The sequence below is a fragment of the Grampus griseus genome (genome assembly GCF_964374135.1).
Source record: "Grampus griseus genome assembly, chromosome: 16".
Classification (NCBI taxonomy): Eukaryota; Metazoa; Chordata; class Mammalia; order Artiodactyla; family Delphinidae; genus Grampus; species Grampus griseus.
The window spans coordinates 70,578,254-70,604,232 of NC_139010.1; the positions used below are offsets into that span (position 1 = coordinate 70,578,254).

A 25,979-nucleotide genomic window follows, 5' to 3' on the forward strand; every position below is an offset into this window, starting at 1 on the left:
GTTCATTTGTAAATGCTGCTGGCTTTCGGTAGCCTGCAGCCCTTCTCTTCCTGTGGCTGATGGGGCACAAAGCTCGACTAGATAGTCCCTTGCATTGGGACATGTAGCCCTTCCTCTGCTTTGTAGAAATCCAGCTCAGAGCCACCTCTTGAGGTATAAGAATTTCCCAGCCAGGGTCCCCAGGCAAATCCCGGAGGGTCATGGAGATTCCTTCGCTCATCATACCTGCGTCTTTGAAAACCATCAATGGCGTTTTTCTTTATTTTTTTTTTAACAATTTTTTTTTTTAATTTTATTATTTATTTATTGGCCGCTTTAGGTCTTCGTTGCGGTGCACAGGCTTCTCACTGCGGTGGCTTCTCTTGTTGCAGAGCGTGGGCTCTAGGCGCATGGGCTTCAGTAGTTGTGGTTCACGGGCTCTAGGTGCACAGGTTTCAGTAGTTGTGGCGCACGGGCTTAGTTGCTCCAAGGCATGTGGGATCTTCCCAGACCAGGGCTCGAACCCGTGTCCCCTGCAACCCCTGTGCCACCAGGGAAGTCTGACATTTTTTTCTTTAAATCTGGTTTTTGGTCTATGGTCCAGAGCTTAGTGTAGCTCTTTCCCCGCCCCCTCGCTAGGCTCGAGTTCTTGGAATGAATTATAGTCAGATGCCCGTGTTTTTACAGATGAGGAGACTGAGACCCAGAAAGGGTGGAAGACTGCCCGAGGGAGAATGGGAGAGCTTCCCAGGAACCCTGACTCTTGGGTTTTTAATGAGCTTCTTGAGCATCACAGTCACTAATTGGCAAGTGATGACATTGAGGATAAACTACTGGTGAAAATGTAAAAGCCTTTTGTTAAGAATGTGCCCACCAGGTGCGCATCTTATAGAGCATATTCACTGCATTCCCACCACCTGAGAGGGTGCTGGGCACAGGGCAGATGCTTACTAGTTCTTACTGAATAATTTAAATTTCCTATAATTATATCAATGGAAGGGTCAGCACCACTATAAGGTGTTTTGGAAGACTGGTCTTCACACTTTGGTACTTCACAGATCAGTAAAAAAAAAAAAAAAAAGAAAACTTTTAATTGAAAGGACTGTAACAGAATTGCTCATTTTTAATTTTATCCCACAAGGATATTAAAAAAAAAAAAAGACACATCCCTCCCATCATCTACAAAGCTATTGGAGGTCTCTTGGGAACCCTGCACAAGGGAGGGTCTATCCCGTGCAACACCCCTGCTTCAGCGTCTCCCCAAGCCAGCAACCTGGGACAGCTGAATACACTTGAAGGCCCTTCTCTTAGTTCATCCTTTTATCTTCTAAACAGCTCCAGCCTGCTTACTCTTCCTCTTCCACCCAGAAAACTACCTGCTGGGTTTCCCTGAATGTGATTATGACCCTCCATCCCTCACTTCCTTTCCTGATCCTGGGTCCCTTCTCTTAACTGGATTTCCCTGATCTCCATTAGTCACCTTTGCCCTTGCCAGAGGACTTTTGCACTGTAGTCTCATGTGATGCTGGCAACAACCTTTCCAGGTAAATAGGACGGGTAATGTCACCCCCATTTTTGAAAGAAGAAAACTGAGTGACTAAAGTGAAGGAATTTACCTAAGAAGTCAGCGCTCAGGTCTCCTCATGTCAGACTGGTGCTCTTTGCACGCCAACTGCGTACGGCGCGCTTCTTGGCATGTCCGGGCTGCCAGCATCAGAAGACCTGGGCCTGACACCAAACTTGTGATTTACCAGCTCTTTGACCTTGGACCCCAACTTCTCCAAGACCATTTCCATAAGTATAAAAGTGGAAATGATCATGTCTACCCTATAGGGTATGAGCAGTTAAATGAAGTTAATATACTAAATGCAGTGATAATCTTTTAACATCATATGTTTAGAAAGGCTTTTACCCTTAGGGGGACTTTCACACACTGTTCCACTGGATCTTTACAACACTGTCAGTTTATGAAACAGATGAATGAACTGAGGTGGACAGGGGTGGGGGTGTGTGAGGAGTTGTTTGCAGAGTCACCCGTCTGGTTAGAAGCAGAACTAGTCTGGAATTTCATCCCTGGACTTCCAGTCCTGTGTGTGTCTTTCCAGAGTCCCATGGCAGTGAATTTGGGTCCTGTACAGTTTCAATAAAGGATTTTCAAATACTACCAAAACAAATATCAGAATCTCTTTTGGCTAAAAATGTCCCTTAGCAGGTACAGTGAATGTGGGAAACCTGTGATTTATGCCCAATCTGCCTATTCTCCCCAATTATCCAGAGATCCAGAGGGCACATTGTTTGACCCTTGGGGATGATTTCTGGTTGCCAGACTGTTAGGTTCTGAAAATTGTGATTTTGTTAGAGGGAGCATGGCGTGTCCAGAGCAACTTTTAAAATGCTCTTCTTGCCTTACCAGACTAGAAATGTGTCATCCACTTCCCTTGACTTTCTGGGTCTGAGCCAAGTATTTTGCCAAATGAACAAGGAAGATGTTTGTTACAGGGGAAGACCACGGGCTTCCAGGCTGGAGACTTTTGCCTCTGATTTTAAAGCCTTTCTGTTCAGGTGTGGACTGTTTTTGTAAAGGGTTCAGATTTCCATCCTACTGATGGAGAGGAGGCTGCCAAGGGCTAATCTAATATTCGGGGTTGGAATTGCATTTTGTAAGGAGGTGGAGTGCTCTCCTTTTTCACCCTGCCCTCATTTCATTTCCAATCATAGAGGAGAAGGTGGGCATTGTCCTGCAAAACTGCCTTTAACTATTGCTCAGTCTGGCCCTTCTTTTTCAAAAGTAGCCTTGTTTGGCCTTCCTTTCTTCCTGTCTCATGGGAAACGTATTCCTGGGGCAGCACAGAGTGTGATGTTTTGCAGCGTCCAGCAGCACCCCTCACTCACCCGCTGTCCCGGGTGCTGCATGGAATCAGGATTGGAAAATAAGAATCAGATAAGAAGACAGGGTGGGGGGGTGTCTAAGTCCAAGCATGAGAACCCCAGAAGCTAGGAATAATGTGTGGGATTAGCATGAGTGATGGAACAGAAAGGAACAAATGTGATGAGGCAGGTGATTCGTAATGGAAGAGGCTTGACAACGCGTACCTGGGAACGAAGGATTTGTTTCTGCCCCTGGGTTGCAGACCACTCCCAACTGCTTTGTACAAGAATGCATAGAGTTCTGGAAATCTTCTCAAGTTTCGTGCTCGAGTATGGGAGTTGCTGGCAGGTATTAGCTCATGGAAGACTGCCAATGGGTGGGATTCAGGGTGGCAGATTTTAAATTATGCTTCTGTTCCTCTATCCTGGTCCCCCAGAACCAGGAAGGTGACAGAAGGAACAGATCACCGGGAGGCCAGAAAGGAGTCCGATGCACTTACTAGCTGTCTAACCTGGGGCGAAACACTTCACTTCTCCATGTCTCAGTTTTCTCATCTGTAAAATGGGAGTAACACGCTGTCACGAGCTGGCTGGGAGAATTAGGAGAGAGAAGATACAGAAGTATGGAGCCTGGTACTGGGCGCTTTAGTGAGTTAAGCGCTCACTAGGTGGGAGCAGCTGTTGGTTTTTACTGTGGAATTCATCCTTTAAAAAATTTTCAGATGTAGGGTTGCGTTTAGAATGTTGAATTAGTATTGCAAGAAAGTTTTGCTATGTGAGTTGGGGGGAATGAACTGAATTTTTGAGATGATTGGGTGGGCATAGATAGTAAAGAGTGCTATTAACCCTGCACCAGCATTGAAATAACAGTTTCATTTATCTTGGTGTAAAAAAGAATACAAAGATTCATCCGGAAGTATCCTTCCAGCCGACCTGCCGTGCTGAGTTCCGCTAAGCACGTGTCTCGCCTACTATGTGGCAGGCACGTGAAGCTTGCTGGGGCTCCAGCAGAGACTGAGACACAATCCCTAGTCCCTGAGCCGTTTGCCATCTGGCAGGCAGGACAGATATACCAGCAGGCAGGCTCGGTGTGGGCTGTGTGGCAGTGGGGATTGCAGTGGGTGTGGGAGGACAGGGGAGGGAGGTGCTGCTGAGGTCCCAGAGTCAGCGCCATCTCAGCCAAGCACTTACGAGGAGGCGTCTGACTTCCTACATTGATCTCCAGATTGCCAACACAAATTCTGTTTTAATGAGCAGAACCTTAGGAGGCTCTGGCAAAACACGCATCTGGGCAAGCAGAGGCGCGTGATAGAGCACGATGGATCTGCTTAGGTCTGTCACCTAGCAGAGGGAGGGGCCCGTGTTCACTGAACGCCTTGCTCTGCGTCGGGAACCTTCTGCACTCTCTTTTACCTTGTCCTCACGGCAGCCTGCGGAGGCTGCTAGAATCCTAGTTTTGTAAAAAAAAATTAACAGGCCTGAGCCTCAGAGTCCCGCGCGTGCCCAAGGTCAGAAGCTGTGATCCCAGAAAATCATCCTGAACCTCGGGACTAGACGGCGTGGAGAAGCCCTTTCCCTTTGCTCTGCACTGGCCCTTGTCTCCAGGCCTCGCCCCTGCCTGGCTTCCAGACCCCAGGTGGGGACTTGTCCTGTGGCTGTTGTCTGAAGTAAGAGGAAAGAAAACATGTCCTTGGGGAAAAGGAAAGTCTGTCTTGCTGGCATGAGCGGCGCAGGAGGCATGACAGCCCCTCCACCAGCCGGTATCCTCTCGGTCTACCTTTCTCCCTTTGATTGTGTCTGGGAAGCTCCTGCCTTCCTCCCGCTTGCAGTATTGCGTGTCCAATTTTCACTTAGATTAGGTGAGGATGTGAAGCCTCTGAGTTATTTGAAGCACAGAGACCCTCAGCTGGTTAGGATATTCGATTTGGTTTGCTTCAGAAATGTTTTGAAATCCAGCAAGCTGAATAGACAGGGGAGTAAGGTCCGAACATTGTAGGTCCACGATGGAGGGGAGATCAAAAGGGGATTTTTTTTTTTAAACCAGAAGACACCTTGGTAGCATCTGGTCCAACCTCTTCATTTTGCAGGTGAGGAACTGTAGGCCCCTCTCAGGGTCACACAGCATCAGATGAGAAGTAGGGCCCCTGGATCCAGGATGCAGACTCTACCACCGTGGGGTGGGCATGGCTCCTGCCTGTCCGGGGGTGACTTACGGTGTGCCAGCTCAGTGTGGATGGAGTTCAGGGCTGTGGCTCTAGGACTCTGAGCTGACTTCGGCTCCAGGAGTAGCATGGTTAGAGGAAAGCCTATTGGATTAGGAGCCAGAGACTTGAGCTGTGTGATCACCCAGGACCCCTTCCCTTCTAAGCATCAGTGACGCCTTCCAATCATCGCTGGCGTGTGTACATTCATTCACTGAGTCTCCTCTTTACTTTTGACACCAGAGCGCGCCACCTGCGGGTAGGAATGCAGGCCCAGGGGGTAAGCACGGGCCAGGAAAGCGCACCGACCACCACTGGTTATTCATATTTCCTGCAATTCCAGTGAGGTCTGGCAGTAGCACCTTCATGAACACGAGTCGGGTCATTTTTAACTCTTCTGCAGTTCACAAGAATATACATTTCCTGGGTGACTTTGATTTTCAAGGCTCTCAGACTGGTCGGCAGATCCTCTGAATTCAGAGTGGAGTTCTGTTGTGTTCCTGCAGCTGGCAGGTGTGTTTTCAGTGCCCAGGCAGAGGTGGATGGGGTGCAGCAGACGAGTGAGACAAAACGAGTGAGACAAAAGCCACACGGCTGAGTCACCGAAGATGACCAGGAGACTCCCGCCAGGTGTTTTGGAGAACTGGCGTCCCTAGTGGAGGTGGGGAATCCGAAGGGCCAGGATCCATAAATGAAGACTTGGGGCTTCCGCCTTGCTCTCCACGTTCTTAGATGCAGGAGAGTGGCCCTTATTGAGGATGTTAAAGGGATTTTTGGAGTGTCAGGTTGAAGTGAGTTTCCCCGCTGCATGTTGCACGCTTCTGTGCCCCCGCAGAGACTGACCGCTTCTCTCTCTGCCCTCGTCTCTATAGCCTGGGATTCTCCTGGAATCCTGCAGTGTTTCCCTTTCCACATCTCTGCTTAGGATTTTCTCTTTGGAATTAGCTCCTGATTGAGCATCTGTGTTATTTGTTTAGTGGAAAGAAACATGTGCATTGCCTGGCTCCTCCTAGTATGGTGGATTTACAGTGTTGTGTTAGTTTCAGGTGTACAGCAAAGTGAATTAGTTATACATACATCCACTTTTTTTTAGATTCTTTTCCCATATAGGCCATTACATAGTATTGAGTAGAGTTCCTTGTGCTATACACCAGGTTCTTATTAGTTATCTATTTTATATATAGTAGTGTGTACATGTCAGTCCCAATCTCCCAATTGATCCCTCCTTCCCCACTTCTCCCCTGGTGACCATAAGTTTGTTTTCTATATTTGTGGCTCTACTTCTGTTTTGTAAATAAGTTCATTTGTACCCTTTTTTTTAGATTGCACGTATAAGTGATATCATATATTTGTCTTCCTGTGTCTGATTTCACTCAGTATGACAGCCTCTAGATCCATCCATGTTGCTGCAAATAGCATTACTTTGTTCTTTTTTTATGGCTGAGTAATATTCCATTGTATATATGTGCCACATCTTCTTTATCCATTCCTCTGTTGATGGACATTTAGGTTGCTTCCATGTCCTGGCTATTGTAAATAGTGCTGCAGTGAACGTTGGGGTGCATGTATGCTTTTGAACCATGGTTTTCTCCGGGTATATTCCCAGTAGTGGGATTGGTGGGTCATATGGTAGTTCTATTTTTAGTTTTTTAAGGAACCTCCATACTGTTCTCCATAGTGGCTGTATCAATTTACATTCCCATCAACAGTCAAGAGGGTTCCCTTTTCTCCACATCCTCTCCAGCATTTATTGTTTCTAGATTTTTTGATGATGGCCATTCTGACCCATGTGAGGTGATACCTCATTGTAGTTTTGATTTGAATTTCTCTAATAATTAGTGATGTTGAGCATCTTGTGCTTTTTGGCCATCTATATGTCTTCTTTGGAGAAATGTCTATTTAGATCTTCTGCCCATTTTTTGATTGGGTTATTTGTTTTTTTGAGATTGAGCTACATGGGCTGTTTGTACATTTTGGAGATTAATCCCTTGTCAGTTGCTTTGTTGGCAAATATTTTCTCCCATCCTGAGGGTTGTCTTTTTGTTTTCTTTATGGTTTCCTTTGCTGTGCAAAAGCTTTTAAGTTTAATTAGATCCCATTTGTTTATTTTTGTTTTTATTTTCATTACTTTAGGAGGTGGATCAAAAAAGATCTTGCTGTGATTTATGTTTAATGCAGAAAAACTGTAGGGTGAGATCTTGAATGTATTGCATCCCAAAGGACAAAATATAGAACCTATTGTTAAGATATTTTTAGATTTTTTTCCCTGCTGAATTATGTTGGGGGGAAAAAGTCTAAATTTCATCTATATGATCACTTTCAGTTCTTACGCTACATGTATACTTAGTAAGATATAAGTCTGTCTGAATTGTGCATCATATCTTTGTGATTGAAATGATAATATTGCATTTCCAGGCCTCACAGCTAAAATTAGAAGTAAACCTCAGATATGTGCCCTTATGGAAGCAAAGTTACGGTCTATGGTTTCTCAAGAAAAGCTCTCACTTCCCATCCTTAATATCTCCCTCAAAAATCGATAAGTAATCAGGCTCCATGGAACTGAATTTTACCCATACTATAAGCATTAGGAAACAAAAAAACTTTACAAAAATACTTTTGTTGCTTCCTCTGCCATGTTACTGTTTTTAAGTAATTTAGAAAGTGCGGGCTGGGAGACCTTGCTCGGTTTCAGAAAATGAAGACTTTGAAATCAAATCTTCAGTCTATCAGAATCTAACTCCTTGTGAAGAAGTGGAGCTGCTAAGAGGGAGGGGCTTTCCCCAGGGTCACATGGCTGGTCGGGGCCGAGGCTGAGCAGGGCCCCGGGTCTCTTAACTCTGGACACAGGGCACCTTGCCAGAGTCTGTGAATAATGGAGCAAATCAGTTTTCTGTTTACTTCCCACTTTGGCCCTCCCAAGTTCTAGCCCCTCTGAAATATGAGACGGTAGAAAGGAATAGTGTGTTTTGTGGATTGTCGCCCAACGAGTAAGAACCAGTGGGCTGGGTGGCTGGCTGAGGCTAGCCCAGGGTCCTCTTGCGGTCTCTGAGGCTCTCTTCCAGTTCTTCCCTGCTCTGTGTTTCTGTGAGTAGGGGTATACTCTCTGCTCGTTGGCTGCTGTCACCACCTGCCTGTTCTCCGGAGCCTCAGGGAGATAAGGGAGGCTGCAAGAAGGGTGTGCTTGCCCAGCCTGCCTATCCCCTCTCCTGAAGCCATGTAGGTGCTGAATGTGACACAGTAGCTTCATGGCCAAGGAATTGGGGAGAGATGAGATGTGTTTGGGGACAGGGACCGAATGCGGTCCCTGGGGGCCCAGGCACAGTAAAGTTTCTGTTCTAGCTCATCGTGGAACTTCACCCTCTGTAGCCTGTCCAGTTTACAGGGCACTTGATCTGACCACCCCTAGGTTGTACAGATGAGGCAGGGGAGGCCCAGAGAGGTTCTGTGATTTGCCTGGGGCTGCACAGCTATCAGTAGCAGGGCTGAGATGAAAACCCGCCACCCACTCCACCCCCTCCCCGTCCAGCTTCTTAGCACCACCCATTGCCCCCGCCCTCCCCAGGTAGGTGGTCCTCAGAGGTGTGGGCTGACTTGGTTGGGAGAGGAAGCAACAGTCACACGTTCATCAGCTCCCTGTTCCAAGGGGGACTTCTGCAGAGTCCTGAGGTAGTTTCACAGGGGCGCAGTGGGGACATCACCCCGGTACCTGCTCCCCTGAAGGACGCCTCACCTGAAGCCTGGCACCCACCAGGACAGCTGGGCACATGGTGCAGAGTTACATTAGCTGAGTCACATCTGTACTGAGCGGCCTCTGGTCATGGAGCGCCTCCTCCCTCCTATCCGGGGCGATGGCTGGTCTGTCTCCTGCTGGAGAATTTGCTGGTAAGATGGATTCCTTAGCTCCTGGACCCTTTGCCAGTAATTCATGGGCTCATTCAGGAAAGCTTAGTGCCTACTGGCTTTGACACAGGGTCAAAGGATGTGAGCATTTTTATAGTTCTTAATTCATTTGGCCAAACTGTGTGCAGAGAGCTGGGCTGGGCTCTGTGGAGGACAGGTGGAAGTGTTCCTGCCCTCGGAGAACTTCCGGGGGTGCAGGGCTCATGGGAGCTGCACCGCATCACGGGATGGGCTGCAGCAGGACCCCCCCCCCCACCAGGTTGACAAGATCTTGATGATGTCGAGTACACTGACGCAGAAAGCCTCCATTTTCTGGAGGACCAATTTGCTGAATTACTGAGTGACTTTTGTGATCTTTTGTTTTTGGAGTTTGGGGGTAAGTGTTGCCTCTGCTTCTGTCCCAGCATCTGCCGTGTGTTTTATGCAAGTGGAGGATTTTTTTTTTCTTTAATTCAGTCTACCGTCTGTGTTGTAGTTTATGTCTTGTTTCTCCCTCTGGTGGCAAAATGGCAGTGGCGGACTTTCTTGGACTTCATGACATCTACTTACTTGTCTGACAGCTTTTGACTGTGGAGCTAATGGCTGGTTCAGCATTTTGGCCTAGAACCATCTTCTACTCGAGTAGAGATTAGGGGGAGGGCATATCAGGTGAGCAGGAACTCAGATACGGTCGGGGGAGAAGTAGACACTGGTTTAGCTTGTTTTTCAGGGACTAGTGAATGTAGAGGAGCCACAGAAGGTGGAGCTGGGACCAGCCAAGGGGGTAGTTGCTTAATGCAGTGGTCCCCAACCTTTTTGGCACCAGAGACTGGTTTTGTGGAAGACAGTTTTTCCACGGACCCACATGGAGGGGGATGGTTTCGGGGTGATTCAAGAGCATTACATTTATTATGCACTTTATTTCTATTATTATTACATTGTAGTATATAATGAAATAATTATACAACCCCCCACAATGCTGACAGGAGGCGGAGCTCAGGCGGTGATGCGAGCAATGGGGAGCGGCTCTAAATACAGAGGAAGCTTCGCTCACTTGCCTGCCTGCCGCTCACCTCCCGCTGTGCAGTCTGGTTCCTAACCGGTCATGGACCAGTACTGGTCCATGGCCCGGGGGTTGGGGACCCCTGGCCTAATGAACTCCAGGGGGTGCTGCCAACGAGAAGCATGCCCCCCAGAACCTGACATCAGTTTTTGGTGTCCTCCTCCTGGTCACCTTCCTGGCAGGGGCAAATCCCCCTGAGCCCAGCGTCCCTGTGTTGTGTGATTGCTACCCCACACCCACCCCCGCCTGGCTCGCTCTCCTTCACCTCTTTCCTCGGCAGTCCCCCCCACCCCATCTCACATTCCTTCATCTGCCCCATTCCTGGCCTGTCCAGCTCCTGGGCTTTGCCCACCCTCACTTTGTGCCCACTGTGCTTATCCAGCGGACATGAACGTTTATAAGCATCTACATGTCTGCTTCTTCTGACAGTGACCATGCACAGTTGGCTTTTCAAATAATCCCTCCAAGTGGCACCTCACTGTCTTCAGAACTTTTTTTTTTTTTTTTTTTTTGTGGTACGCGGGCCTCTCACTGCTGTGGCCTCTCCCGTTGCGGAGCACAGGCTCCAGACGCACAGGCTCAGCGGCCATGGCTCACGGGCCTAGCCGCTCCGCGGCATGTGGGATCCTCCCGGACCGGAGCACAAACCCCGTCCCCTGCATCGGCAGGCGGACTCTCAAGCACTGAGCCACCAGGGAAGCCCATCTTCAGAACTTTCATCGGGGTTGGCTTGCTGTTCAGCACCTGGCATGTTACCTGCCCTCAAAGTTTATTTTGAAAATTGTTGTTGGCTGCTCATATGCCATTATTACAATTTTACTGGGTATCACATAGAAGAAAAAAAATGTATCCACAAACTTTCTACCCCAAAACTTTTTAGCGCTTGTTCATATTAATTGCACTGAATGAATGTATCATTGTTTACTGAGAGTTCTATCTCTTTGGAGATTTGTTATCGCCATCATTCCTCTGAAACAAGTCACATTGAAGGGAGTGTCTTGGTGCACATTTTCCCTTCTCTAAAGTTGTTTTTCCGTTGGATCAATTCCCAGGTGCGATACTATGGAGCCTAAGCGCTTTGATGACTCTTAATTCATTTGGCTAAATTGTTTTCCAAAAGGGTTGTACCAATTTACAGTGTCACCACTGGAAAAGCTTTTCCTGATTTAATCTTTCCCCAGTTACATTTAAATTTAAAACTTGATCATCTAAGTTTCACATTTAAAAGGGTATCCCACTGTTTGAGTTAAAGTGTTTTGTCACCTGTTTGAAAATTTTCCTTGTGCTTTTCTATGAATTCTCTTTGTTCTATGAATTGTCGGTTCATATCCAAGGTTAATGTTTATGGCAAGATGCTACACCCCAGAGGGGCACTCAGTTATCATGCCTACCCAGGGACGAAGCTCATCAGAATCACAGGCTCTCTATATCCCCCCATATATCTTTTAAATTTTTCTCTTCAAAATACCCAAATTTAAATGCAAAGATACCTGATAGAAGTGGGGCAATTGGTGGGGGCGGAGGGAATTATTTATGTTATCCATCTGGTAATTTTTAAGATACAATATCATTAAACTCTTTCACATTCCTGTTTTCTCTCTTGTGACCCGTTTGTTCTGGTCATATAACGTGGAGACTAAGACTTCTCCCCTCTCTGCCTTGTAATGACTGCTTCTGGTGTTTTCTCTCCTAGTGCCCCCATCCCTCCCTCTTCAGGAAGTCCACGTGAGCAAGCAGACCATTGGGAAGATTTCAGTCGCCAGCAAAAGTAAGCCCACGTTTTCCTTAACCCTCCAAACACCTACTTCAGCCTCTGTGTGATGGACTCAAGAGAAGCCATGTTACTCCGGACAGTTTCTTCCCCACTCCTGTCTTCTTTCATGCTGTGGCCAGAGTTATTTTTCCCAAACAGGGGCCTGACCAAGTTCCTCTCCTGGTTAAAAACCCTAGGAAGATCCCTGTTGCCGAATTTCTTGGCCCGTGCTTCAAGGTCTTCTGTTGTGTGACCACCATCTACGCAACCGGCCTCGTCTGCTGCCATATTCCTTCTCTTCCTCCCTGCTCGTCATCCCCTCCACATGCTCAAGCCACACCCGCCCACTCCTAGGGACCCTGCAGTCCCTTCCCTCCCTCTCTGGTGAAATCCCCCTTGCACGCTGCTACCAGGTGGCGCCTTCTCACTGGTGCTTCTCTGACTTCTGCTCTCTTGCATCTTTCTGGTGAGGTGATAGGGTGTGGACTCTGCAGCCACACCTGTGGACAGTTTGATTCCCGGCTCCACCACTTTCTGGTACTTTGGCCTTAGGAAATTCCTGAATTTCCCTGTGCCCTGCTCTCCTTATCTCTCCAATGGGAATGCAGATTGTAAATCTGTTTAGGGGTGGGGGTAGGGGGCTAGAGAGCTGATAGCTAAAGAGTACAGGGTTTCCTTTTGAGGAGATGGAAAATGTTCTAAAATTGATTGTGATGGTGATAAATACATCTGTGAATATACTAAAAACCATTGAAGTGTATACTTTAAATGGGTGACTGGTATGGTATGTGAATATTATCTCAATATACCTGTTGAAAAATAAAGAAATAGTATATCTCAAGGCGGTTATGAGAATTAAATAAATTAGTACATATAAAGTGTGTAAAGCAGCACCCGGCATATAGGAAAGATGCAGTCAGTGCTGGTTATCATTACGTAGACTCTTGGGTAATGCAGTCATATGAACCAGGGTGCCTGGCTGTGTCCCAGACAAGATTGTGACCCCTGAGGGCGGGAACCAAGGCTCTTGGGTATCCCTCACTGGCCCAGTAGCCCCTCCTCTCATACGGCTCAGTTAGTGTTGTTGAATTAGACTCTTCCATTATTATACAGACTTTCATGAGTTGTGCTCATGGTAGGTGGGTGCTCCCTGCTGCAGAGGAGGGCTGCCTCTGGCCCAGAATTTCTCCAGTGTTATTTCCCCCATTGGGCTTAGAGGAGCTTGACCCACCACAAGGTTGCTTCCCCCTCCACTCTGCTTTGGGAGTAAGATCTTTTGGGGACCAGACTGTAGGGAAGCTGATTGTCACCCATTCTGTCCCCCTCTCCCCTAGGGATGTGGTGCTCGGCTGTGGCGGACGTCCTGTTTCTGATCGATGGCTCTCACAGCATTGGGAAAGGGAGCTTTGAAAGGTCCAAGCACTTTGCCATCACGGTCTGTGATGCTCTGGACATCAACCCCAGGAGGGTGAGTGCAAGTCTCGTTGTCTTTGTATGAGGGCGTCTTTGGCTGCAAGTGACAGAAATTCTGTCTTAAGCAGAAGAGGTCACTTACTGGCTTGTGGAACCAGGAAGACTAAGGAGGTGAATCCTGGTTCTAGGCACAGTGGGATCCGGGGACTCGATCCCTCTCTTCTCCTCCTCTCCATTTTGCTTCCCTCTGTTGGCTTCCTTCCCAGGCAGGTTTTCCTTACATAGCAAAGTTGCCCTACATTGTCCCTCAAGGTAGTCACCCCAGGAAAAAGAAAGTAGACTTCTTACCCTGTAGAGCTGGCAGCAGTCCCAGGGAGGGCTCTGATTGGACAGGCATAGGTCACATGACAATCCCTTGACCAATCACAGAAGTCAAAGGGAAGAGCTTGTCTGGCCAAACCTGAGTCATGTGCTTATCTTCATTCTTGCAGTGGGGATGAACACTTGGATTTCCCACTAGAAAGAGAGGTGGTGTTTGCAGAACAGTGGGAAAAAGAAAGCATGCTGGCAGACAAAAACTATAACTGCCTCTGAAGACTAGAGTCGTAATATGAAACACAGCTCCTGCCCTCTCTGTTCACTTGAAAGGAACAGCTCCTGCCTAATCAATCCAGCCAGTATCTTCATTTCTTGTTCTTCCTTGTTTCAAATAGCAAGTGTTAAATGTCAGCAGTGCGCTAGCTGTGGCTCTTGTTGCTAAAGGGGCATTTTGGAACAACTCAACAGAAAAACAGGCAGTGAACACAGTTCCCAGAAAATGAAACGTAGATGGCCCTTTGACGTAGGAAAAGATGCCCAACCTCACTCAATGTAATAGCAAATCTCTGACCGATATACCATTTTTCACTTAACTAGATTAGCAAAAATCCAAAGTTTGGTGTCATGCTCCATTGGCAAGTCTGTAGGAAAGCGGTGTTCTCATGCACTGCTGGTGGGAATGTGCAACCTCTCTATAGAGGAATCTGTAATAACAGTGTCTATCAAAATTACAAAGGCTGGGACCCTTTGACTCAGTATTTCATTCTACAGATACTCCCACAGGTGCAAAATAATGCACATATGAAGTTATTCATTGCAGTGTTGTTTGTAATTGTGAAAGATTTCAGGCAACCCAAAGGCCTGCTCACAGGGGACAGGTAAATCTATTATGGTGTCTTCATATAATGAAACACAGGGCAGCTTTAGAAAGTAAATGAGGAAAATCGCTGATGTGGAAAGACACCAAAACAAATTGAGTGTAAAAATAAGGTGCAGGGTTTCCCTGGTGGCGCAGTGGTTGGGAGTCCGCCTGCCGATGCAGGGGACATGGGTTCGTGCCCCGGTCCGGGACGATCCCACATGCCGCGGAGCGACTGGGCCCGTGAGCCGTGGCCGCTGAACCTGCGCGTCCGGAGCCTGTGCTCCGCAACGGGAGAGGCCACAACAGTGAGAGGCCCGGGTACCACAAAAAAAAAAAAAAAAAAAAGGTGCAAATGGTATGTATAATGTGTTACCTTTTATGAAAAATGGAGATGAAAAGAGTCTATGTTTGTATTCATCTGTATGTGCATGAAGAAACTCTGGAGGGATTTGTAAGAGGCTAAGAGCAGCGGTTTCCCATTGAGGGAGAGGGTGGGAACTGAGCAGATGGAGCACAAGTCCAGAGGGAGGCCCATCGGTATAGATGTCTTTATACTTTATGGATTTTGAACCACGTGAACTGACTCAAAAATCAAGTAAATTTAAGGAGGGCATTTTGGTCTGGAAAGCTATAATTACTTGAATTAGGGGCTAGTCACATACAGGTCGGGGAAGAAAGTGGTTTTCCAAGATGGCATTCCTGGGTTAATCCTAGAAAAACTTCTAGGATTTAGGAGCAAAATCATGGCTTTTAATGAGGGCCAGATTTTCTCCAGAATGACATGTCATTTGTGGAGAGTGAGCACATTACCCTGGACCTCAGGCTGTCTTGCATGGTTATAGCTGACATCATTCCATCGAGGCATGAACAGCCTGGAAGTTCCAACCGTGAAGTTAACCCATCACAGACCCTCAGAGGGTCAGGGCCAAGGGCAGCTGAATCTCTACCCTCCTACACACAGGGCCCTGATTTTGAAAGGAAGTGATTCTCTATGAAGTTTCACTAATTTTTTCATGGAGGAAGAGCCATAAAGATCAAACACTGTTGACCTTGGCATGGATATAATATGTCCTGAAATGGGTGGCCTGGAGACCCCAGCGGATGGCAGGTTGGAAGGGAAGAGTTGTATGGATTATTAGAGAATGTTTTACAACTGAAGAAACAGGCTCAGAGAGGCTAAGTGACTGCCTAGGGTCACACAGCAATCTTAGAAGAGAGCTAAGCTTGGAAGAACTGGTGCTCTTGACTCTCAGCCCAGGACTTCACATTCTGCTGTCGCAACCACGTAGCACGTGGACAGCAGGCAACATGGTGGTGTGTGTATGTGTATCTGTGTATGCGGAAGTGGTGGGTGCTGATGGAATTCAGCATCCTCAAAGAGAGGGTAAGAAAACTATGACAGAAAAACTTGATGGGTGATGCTGTTGGGAGCAACTGTCTCAACACACAGGTCCCCAGATTTCAGGGAATTTAATCTCAATGTTGCCAAACCACGTCTAGAATGTGGCATTTTTTAGGTTAGATATTGGCAAAGCAGACAGTGCCCACAGCAAGGAGACAGAACATTGAGAGGCCTGGACTTTTCCATGTGAGGGAACCTGATTATCATTTTCATGGGAAAGAGGATGCCTAGCGGCTCTCTTTTATTAAGAGGACATAGTCTGGGTGTTGAGGGAACTGTATTTGGCTTGTCCTGAGAAAACTTTCTCACAGCAAGACCTGTTGAGCAAAGGAGTTGGGTGTCTATTTCACGAGCAAACGAGAACCTCCACCTCCAAGCTGCTCAGACTCGATGGAATTGCTGGCGAAGGGTTTTTGCATTAGGGTGATTTCAGATGCTTCAGTCTGACTTGTGGCTTCAGGTTTTGTGTGTTTGCTGCTGCATTTTGGTGTCATCGTCTTATCTCCATGTACAAGAGATTTGATTTGCACCTAATTTTACTTTCCAGGAAGAAATTTTTAAGTAGCTATAAATTAAGGCTTTTTATGGAGGCTCTGTTTTGAGGTGGATTTAAGGTGTTTAAAAAGTCTTCCTCTCAACCCTTAAGCTGAGAAGTTCACTTCCTGGCTCTAATATAATGATTGCAGCAGAGTGATTACAGTGTGGTGAGAAATCTGGGCGGGCTTGCTTCTGAGCGTACAGTAAACCGAAGATAAAAGGTAACTATTTTGCTCCCAAACCACCAATTAAATTAAATGCCTTGACTACTGACTCCAGCTGTTTCCATCTTGTTTTGTTTTGAAGTTGGCTCCTTCCTGTTTAATTTAAATAAATACACCCAGCTATTGGTCTCAAGGGAGTTTTTAAACTAATTCATTCATTCACATGGTTCCAAAAAAAAGACGTTCAATGAAAAATATCCCTCCCGGTCACACATTTTCTATTTGCCCAGCCCCGTCCCCCTGCTGTCTTGAGCATCCTTACAGAATCGCTTCATGCAAATATAAGCAATATGAATATATATTCTAATTTTTGCCCTTTTAACACAAAGGGTAGCATGCTATACACACAGTTTTATCCCTTGCCTTTTTCTCTTCACATTATCTTGGAAGTCTTTCCATATCTAGGTAGATAGGTAATATAGGTCTTAATATAGGCATATACACTATATCATTTTTTATAGCTGATTAATGTTCCATTGTAAGGATTTACCAAGGTTTAGTTAACCAACCCTTATTGATGGACATCCACTATTACAAATATATTGTGAGCTTGTAAATATGTCATTTCACACATGTAGAAGTATATAGCTGTAGGATAAATTCCCGATAGCCCCATGCATTAGTAATTTTCAATAAATATTGACAAATTTCTCTCTGTGGCTGCCGTAACATTTATGTTCTTATAGCAGTGTTTGAGAATACTGGTTTCCCCCTGCAAACATTGTATCTGGCTTTTTGCTACCTCTCAGTGCAACACGATCAAGCATCTTTTCTTATTAAAGAGCCGTTCTGTATTTCCTGTTCTGTGATCCCTGTTCATAGCCTTGGCCCATTTTCCTGTTGGATTGTTGGTCTTTACACATATCAATTCCTAGACACTCTCTATATATTGGGGAAACTAACCCTTTGTCTCTGACGTGAGTTGCAGATAACTTCATTTTGTCTTCATTTTTTGGTTGTGTTATGGTATGTTTTGCCCTGTAGAAGTTTTCTTCACGTAGTCAGATTTATCAGTTTTCCTTTACGACTGCTGGATTGCAAGTCTTTTCTACTTTGAAGTTACGAAGGAATTCTCCCAAGTTTTCTAGAACTTTTATGGTTACATTTTTGACATTTAAATCTTGAATCCATTTGCAATTTATCCTTTATTCTTTTGCAGATGGCTATCCAGTTGTCCCAGTATCACTTACTGACTGTACCATCTTTTCCCAGTGGTTTGAGATGCTCCCTTTATCACATGCTAAATTCAAGGGAGATTTTAAACGGGTCGCTTTTCAGAAACTCCTTCCTGAGGTTCTCTACTACTCTGCTTTCCGGTATCCCTCTCCCTCACATGCCCACCCAAGACTTAAATTTCTTCCTATTTAAGATTCCCAACAGCTCCTCCTCAGAACTTCCTGTGGGAGGAAGGTCCAATGGGCTGTGCTCCCTGGAAGCAGATGCAGCTGGCCTGCTGTGGCCAAGTGCTTTGATCGGCTCCCAAGCGCCAGGCCTGTTAAGCGATCAGCAGTGAAGGAACTCACAGAGCAGGAAAAAAATCAGCGTCGTTGTTTAAATATGAATCACTTGGCCCATTTACAATCTTGGCCAGAATCGGGGTTAATTGTGAGAATAGTAACTGAGAATGTAGTTTCTCCGGGAGTTTAGAGAGCCAATGACTAGGTGCAGGGGTTAGGCCCTCAAGAGGAAGCTTAAATGTCTAAACCCTTCTCTGCTTGACACACACTAATCTTAAGGATCCAGGGAATGACTTTACTCAGTTTCCCTTCTCCAGTTTTGTAAGGCATTGGATTTTCTCCCATGGCCTTCTGAATGAGGATGCGAAATCAGGACTCGCCAGTGGCTCTCACAACCTCCGCTACTTCAGCTCCAATAGCGCTCGTCTCCGATTAGGGAGCTGCTTGCCCCCCAGTCTGACTGTGGCCTGGAGATCTGGCCTTTCCCTAGCTTGGCAGGAGGAGGCCTGGAAGGGCGGGCCCCCCAACCAAGGATGGGTGTGTGGAGGCTGCGGATAGCCTCTGTGACACCCCTGGTTGGGGGTTTAGCTGAAGTCGTGTGCTGGCTGAGAAGGTGATCGGCATAACAGGCTTAGTGAAGATCACAGGCACCAAGTCCAAAGGCTGCGCTCCTATCTTACTAGCCCTGGGCCAGTCCTGTATCCTCTTTGTTTTAGTTTCTCCAGCAGTAATGTGGGTAGGAATAGCACCTCTGTGGGTTAAATGTAATAAAGAGTTGAGAAGGCTTAAAACAGTGCTTCTGCCTGGGAGGCAGTAAGTGTGAGCAGAGACCCTAAAGCTCACAGCTCCGCCAAGAGAGCTGTCGGAATGGGGGTCAAATTGGTGGTGGTCATTGTGGAGCATGGGCAGATGTGACCGTCTCCTTCCAGATTGTCCTCTCAGTCTTTGGAACCTTTTTTTTTTTTTTGTGGTACGCGGGCCTCTCACTTTTGTGGCCTCTTCCGTTGCAGAGCACAGGCTCCGGACGCGCAGGCTCAGTGGCCATGGCTCACAGACCCAGCCGCTCCGCGGCATGTGGGATCTTCCCGGACCGGGGCACGAACCCGCGTCCCCTGCATCGGCAGGTGGACTCTCAACCACTGTGCCACCAGGGAAGCCCCTGGAACCTTCTTTTAAGGACATGAGAGAAATACCAGCACTGGTATTTGTGAGTGGGCCGGAGGCAGGGTCGTTAACCTTTCTCGTCCCTTCTTTCCTCTTAGGGATGTTTGTGTCTTGACCCTGCTCTCGGGCCCCAGGGCCCTCTGTCTCCCACTGCAGGTCAAGGTGGGAGCCATCCAGTTCAGTTCCTCCCCTCGTCTGGAATTCCCCATGGATGCGTTTTCAACCCAACAGGAAGTGAAGGCAAGAATCAAGAGGATGGTTTTCAAGTAAGTACGATCAGATGATCAGATGCTGCCGTGGTTAGGATGAAGCTAGCTGCTCTCGGAATCGTCCCTTGAAGGGTTGGGCCTGCTCTTGACCTCACAGAGAGAGAGGCTGTGGCCCGCCTTCCAAAAGCCCAGCCGAGTGCAGCGGGTGAAAAGAATTCCCTTCTCAAAGCTGCCCCTTATTACATGATAATGTCCCAGGTGGAAACTTAAATGCAAGTTAAAAAAAAAAAAGATTTGCTGTTACTGTGTGTGGCTGTCAGCTGGGAGAAAGGGCTAGTGAAGGTGGAGACAGGTTAAGAGCATGAGGTGGTAGGAAGAACCCTGGGTCCTTCTCCCAGTTCTGTCCCTGGTGACCACACAGCCAGGAGAATTCACCATGCTTCTTGGAGCCTCATTTCTGTGATCTAAAAAGAGTAAGTGGTCCTCTGTTACTGAGAGCACTTTAAAAATGATGCATTTCTGTTTGTGTGCTCATACACATATACATCCTATAAATATATATATATATGTAATGAGTCATAATTTTACTCACAAGTCAGCTGATGTGTGTATATGCACATACATATATGTGTATACATATATTTTATGTATAATTTTTTTTTTTTTTGTGATACACGAGCCTCTCACTGTTGTGGCCTCTCCCGTTGCGGAGCACAGGCTCCGGACGCGCAGGCTCAGCGGCCATGGCTCACGGGCCCAGCCGCTCCGCGGCATGTGGGATCTTCCCGGACCGGGGCACGAACCTGTGTCCCCTGCAGCGGCAGGCAGACTCTCAACCACTGCGCCACCAGGGAAGCCCTATGTATAAATATTTTATATATGTGTCTTATATACATACACATATACAGCTACATGGATATAAATGTGTGTTATACACATGCATGTATATACATGTACATACACACAGTGTTCTTCATAAGCCCTCACAGAGGAATGCCTTTATTTGTCACCTGCCACTCTGATCTCTGGATCTTCTTTGCCCCCTGCTGCCTCTTGCCCTAGCGGATCTGAAGTTCCACTCAAGTCCATGGTCCCAGCCATGTACAGCCGTCACCTCCGCTTGCAAAGGCTCTGAGGTCCTTTAATAGGCCTCGGGCCTCTGTAGGTCCCCAGTGCTCTCAATAAGCCAAAATCCCCACACTGGACACAGCAGGAACTCTGGGTGTCCTACAGGTCCCAGAGACCCCCAGTGACTTTTCTTAAAATTTTTATTTTATATTGGACCATAGTTGATTTACAATGTTGTGTTAGTTTCAGGTGTACAGAAAAGTGATTCAGTTATACATATATCTATTCTTTCTTAGATTCTTTTCTCATTTAGGTTATTACAGAATACTGAGCACAGTTCCCATTGCTATACAGTAGGTCCTTGTTGGTTATTTTATTTTATTTTTTTAACAAAGTGAATCAGGTATACATATATATATGTTCCCATTATCTCTTCCCTCTTGCATCTCCCTCCCTCCCACCCTCCCTATCCCACCCCTCCAGGCGGTCACAAAGCACCGAGCTGATCTCTCTGTGCTATGCAGCTGCTTCCCACTAGCTATCTACCTTACGTTTGGTAGTGTATATATGTCCATGCCTCTCTCTCACTGTCACAGCTTACCCTTCCCCCTTCCCATATGCTCAAGTCCATTCTCTAGTAGGTCTGTGTGTTTATTCCTGTCTTACCCTTAGGTTCTTCATGACATTTTTTTCCCTTAAATTCCATATATATGTGTTAGCATACAGTATTTGTCTTTCTCTTTCTGACTTACTTCACTCTGTATGACAGACTCTAGGTCTATCCACCTCATTACAAAGAGCTCAATTTCGTTTCTTTTTATGGCTGAGTAATATTCCATTGTATATATGTGCCACATCTTCTTTATCCATTCATCTGATGATTGACACTTAGGTTGTTTCCATATCCGAGCTATTGTAAATAGAGCTGCAATGAACATTTTGGTACATGACTCTTTTTGAATTATGGTTTTCTCAGGGTATATGCCCAGTAGTGGGATTGCTGGGTCATATGGTAGTTCTATTTGTAGTTTTTTAAGGAACCTCCATACTGTTCTCCACAGTGGCTGTATCAATTACATTCCCACCAACAGTGCAGGAGGGTTCCCTTTTCTCCACATCCTCTCCAGCATTTATTGTTTCTAGATTTTTTGATGATGGCCATTCTGACTGGTGTGAGATGATATCTCATTGTAGTTTTGATTTGCATTTCTCTAATTTAGATTAATGATGTTGAGCATTCTTTCATGTGTTTGTTGGCAGTGTGTATATCTTCTTTGGAGAAATGTCTATTTAGGTCTTCTGCCCATTTTTGGATTGGGTTGTTTGATTTTTTGTTATTGAGCTGCTTATAAATTTTGGAGATTAATCCTTTGTCAGTTGCTTCATTTGCAAATATTTTCTCCCATTCTGAGGGTTGTCTTTTGGTCTTTTTTATGGTTTCCTTTGCTGTGCAAAAGCTTTGAAGTTTCATTAGGTCCCATTTGTTTATTTTTGTTTTTATTTCCATTTCTCTAGGAGGCGGGTCAAAAAGGATCTTGCTGTGATTTATATCATAGAGTGTTCTGCCTATGTTTTCCTCTAAGAGTTCGATAGTTTCTGGCCTTACGTTTAGGTCTTTAATCCATTTTGAGCTTATTTCTGTGTATGGTGTTAGGGAGTGATCTAATCTCATACTTTTACATGTACCTGTCCAGTTTTCCGAGCACCACTTATTGAAGAGGCTGTCCTTTCTCCACTGTACATACCTGCCTCCTTTATCAAAGATAAGGTGACCATATGTGTGTGGGTTTATCTCTGGGCTTTCTATCCTGTTCCATTGATCTATCTTTCTGTTTTTGTGCCAGTACCATACTGTCTTGATTACTGTAGTATAGTCTGAAGTCAGCGAGCCTGAATCCTCCACCTCCGTTTTTTGTTCTCAAGATTGCTTTGGCTATTCGGGGTCTTTTGTCTTTCCATACAAATTGTGAAAGTTTTTGTTCTAGTTCTGTGAAAAATGCCAGTGGTAGTTTGATAGGGATTGCATTGAATCTATAGATTGCTTTGGGTAGTAGAGTCATTTTCACAATGTTGATTCTTCCAATCCAAGAACATGGTATATGTCTCCATCTATTTGTATCATCTTTAATTTCTTTCATCAGTGTCTTATAGTTTTCTGCATACAGGTCTTTTGTCTCCTTAGGTAGGTTTATTCCTAGATATTTTATTCTTTTTGTTGCAATGGTAAATGGGAGTGTTTTCTTGATTTCACTTTCAGATTATTCATCATTAGTATATAGGAATGCCAGAGATTTCTGTGCATTAATTTTGTATCCTGCTACTTTACCAAATTCATTGATTAGCTCTAGTAGTTTTCTGGTAACATCTTTAGGATTTTCTATGTATACTATCATGTCATCTGCAAACAGTGACAGCTTTACTTCTTTTCTGATTTGGATTCCTTTTATTTCCTTCTCTTCTCTGATTGCTGTGGCTAAAACTTCCAAAACTATGTTGAATAAACTATGTTGAATTGCTGTGGCTAAAACTTCCAAAACTATGTTGAATAAAACTTCCAAAACTATGGTGAGAGTGGGCAACCTTGCCTTGTTCCTGATCTTAGTGGAAATGGTATCAGTTTTTCACCATTGAGGACGATGTTGGTTGTGGGTTTTTCATATATGGCCTTTATTATGTTGAGGAAAGTTCCCTCTATGCCTACTTTCTGCAGGGTTTTTATCATAAATGGGTGTTGAATTTTGTCAAAAGCTTTCTCTGCATCTATTGAGATGATCATATGGTTTTTCTCCTTCAATTTGTTAATATGGTGTATCACGTTGATTGATTTGCATATATTGAAGAATCCTTGCATTCCTGGAATAAACCCCACGTGATCATGGTGCATACACCTTTTATGCACCTTTTAATGTGCTGTTGGATTCTGTTTGCTACTACTTTGTTGAGGATTTTTGCATCTATGTTCATCAGTGATATTGGCCTGTAGTTTTCTTTCTTTGTGACATCCTTGTCTGGTTTTGGTATCAGGGTGATGGTGGCCTCGTAGAATGAGTTTGGGAGTGTTCCTCCCTCTGCTATATATATATATTTTTTTAACATCTTTATTGGGGTATAATTACTTTACAATGGTGTGTTAGTTTCTGCTTTATAACAAAGTGAATCAGTTATACATATACATATGTTCCCATATCTCTTCCCTCTTGCGTCTCCCTCCCTCCCACCCTCCCTATCCCACCCCTCCAGGCTGTCACAAAGCACCGAGCCAATATCCCTGTGCCATGCGGCTGCTTCCCACTAGCTATCTACCTTACTACGTTTGTTACTGTGTATATGTCCATGACTCTCTCTTGCCCCATCACAGCTCACCCTTCCCCCTCCCCATAACCTCAAGTCCGTTCTCTAGTAGGTCTGCGTCTTTATTCCTGCCTTACCCCTAGGTTCTTCGTGACATTTTTTTTTTTCTTAAATTCCATATATATGTGTTAGCATACGGTATTTGTCTTTTTCTTTCTGACTTACTTCACTGTGTATGACAGACTCTAGGTCTATCCACCTCATTACAAATAGCTCAATTTTGTTTCTTTTTATGGCTGAGTAATATTCCATTGTATATATGTGCCACATCTTCTTTATCCATTCATCCGATGATGGGCACTTAGGTTGTTTCCATATCCGAGCTATTGTAAATAGAGCTGCAATGAACATTTTGGTACATGACTCTTTTTGAATTTCAGTTTTCTCAGGGTATGTGCCCAGTAGTGGGATTGCTGGGTCATATGGTAGTTCTATTTGTAGTTTTTTAAGGAACCTCCATACTGTTCTCCATAGTGGCTGAACCAATTCACATTCCCACCAGCAGTGCAAGAGGGTTCCCTGTTCTCCACACCCTCTCCAGCATTTATTGTTTCTAGATTTTTTGATGATGGCCATTCTGACTGGTGTGAGATGATATCTCATTGTAGTTTTGATTTGCATTTCTCTAATGATTAATGATGTTGAGCATTCTTTCATGTGTTTGTTGGCAGTCTGTATATCTTCTTTGGAGAAATGTCTATTTAGGTCTTCTGCCCATTTTTGGATTGGGTTTTTTGTTTTTTTGTTATTGAGCTGCATGAGCTGCTTGTAAATTTTGGAGATTAATCCTTTGTCGGTTGCTTCATTTGCAAATATTTTCTCCCATTCTGAGGGTTGTCTTTTGGTCTTGTTTATGGTTTCCTTTGCTGTGCAAAAGCTTTGAAGTTTCATTAGGTCCCATTTGTTTATTTTTGTTTTTATTTCCATTACTCTAGGGGGGTGGGTCAGAAAGAATCTTGCTGTGATTTATGTCATAGAGTGTTCTGCCTATGTTTTCCTCTAACAGTTTGATAGTTTCTGGCCTTATATTTAGGTCTTTAATCCATTTTGAGCTTATTTTTGTGTATGGTGTTAGGGAGTGTTCTAATTTCATTCTTTTACATGTACCTGTCCAGTTTTCCCAGCACCACTTATTGAAGAGGCTGTCCTTTCTCCACTGTACATTCCTGCCACCTTTATCAAAGATAAGGTGTCCATATGTGCATGGGTTTATCTCTGGGCTTTCTATCCTGTTCCATTGATCTATCTTTCTGTTTTTGTGCCAGTACCATACCGTCTTGATAACTGTAGCTTTGTAGTATAGTCTGAAGTCAGGGAGCCTGATTCCTCCAGTTCCTTTTTTTGTTCTCAAGATTGCTTTGGCTATTCGGGGTCTTTTGTGTTTCCATACAAATTGCGAAATTTTTTGTGCTAGTTCTGTGAAAAATGCCAGTGGTAGTTTGATAGGGATTGCATTGAATCTATAGATTGCTTTGGGTAGTAGAGTCATTTTCACAATGTTGATTCTTCCAATCCAAGAACATGGTATATGTCTCCATCTATTTGTATCATCTTTAATTTCTTTCATCAGTGTCTTATAGTTTTCTGCATACAGGTCTTTTGTCTCCTTAGGTAGGTTTATTCCTAGATATTTTATTCTTTTTGTTGCAATGGTAAATGGGAGTGTTTTCTTGATTTCACTTTCAGATTATTCATCATTAGTATATAGGAATGCCAGAGATTTCTGTGCATTAATTTTGTATCCTGCTACTTTACCAAATTCATTGATTAGCTCTAGTAGTTTTCTGGTAGCATCTTTAGGATTCTCTATGTATAGGATCATGTCATCTGCAAACAGTGACAGCTTTACTTCTTCTTTTCCGATTTGGATTCCTTTTATTTCCTTCTCTTCTCTGATTGCTGTGGCTAAAACTTCCAAAACTATGTTGAATAAGAGTGGTGAGAGTGGGCACCCTTGTCTTTTTCCTGATCTTAGTGGAAATGCTTTCAGTTTTTCACCATTGAGGATGATGTTTGCTGTGGGCTTGTCGTATATGGCCTTTATTATGTTGAGGAAAGTTCCCTCTATGCCTACTTTCTGCAGGGTTTTTATCATAAATGGGTGTTGAACTTTGTCAAAAGCTTTCTCTGCATCTATTGAGATGATCATATGGTTTTTCTCCTTCAATTTGTTAATATGGTTTATCACATTGATAGATTTGCGTATATTGAAGAATCCTTGCATTCCTGGA

General features: G+C 45.0%; 1 protein-coding gene across 1 annotated transcript in view; it reads left to right on the plus strand.

Moving 5' to 3' along the window:
- VWA2 (von Willebrand factor A domain containing 2) overlaps positions 1 to 25,979 on the plus strand; it is a gene marked incomplete at both ends in the record, with an annotated part of 57,671 nt that overhangs the window by 1,519 nt on the left and 30,173 nt on the right. Inside the window, 3 exon segments of the mRNA XM_082672971.1 lie at positions 11,684 to 11,758; positions 13,078 to 13,211; positions 19,277 to 19,386. Of these exon segments, the coding sequence (XP_082529097.1) occupies positions 11,684 to 11,758; positions 13,078 to 13,211; positions 19,277 to 19,386 (319 nt within the window).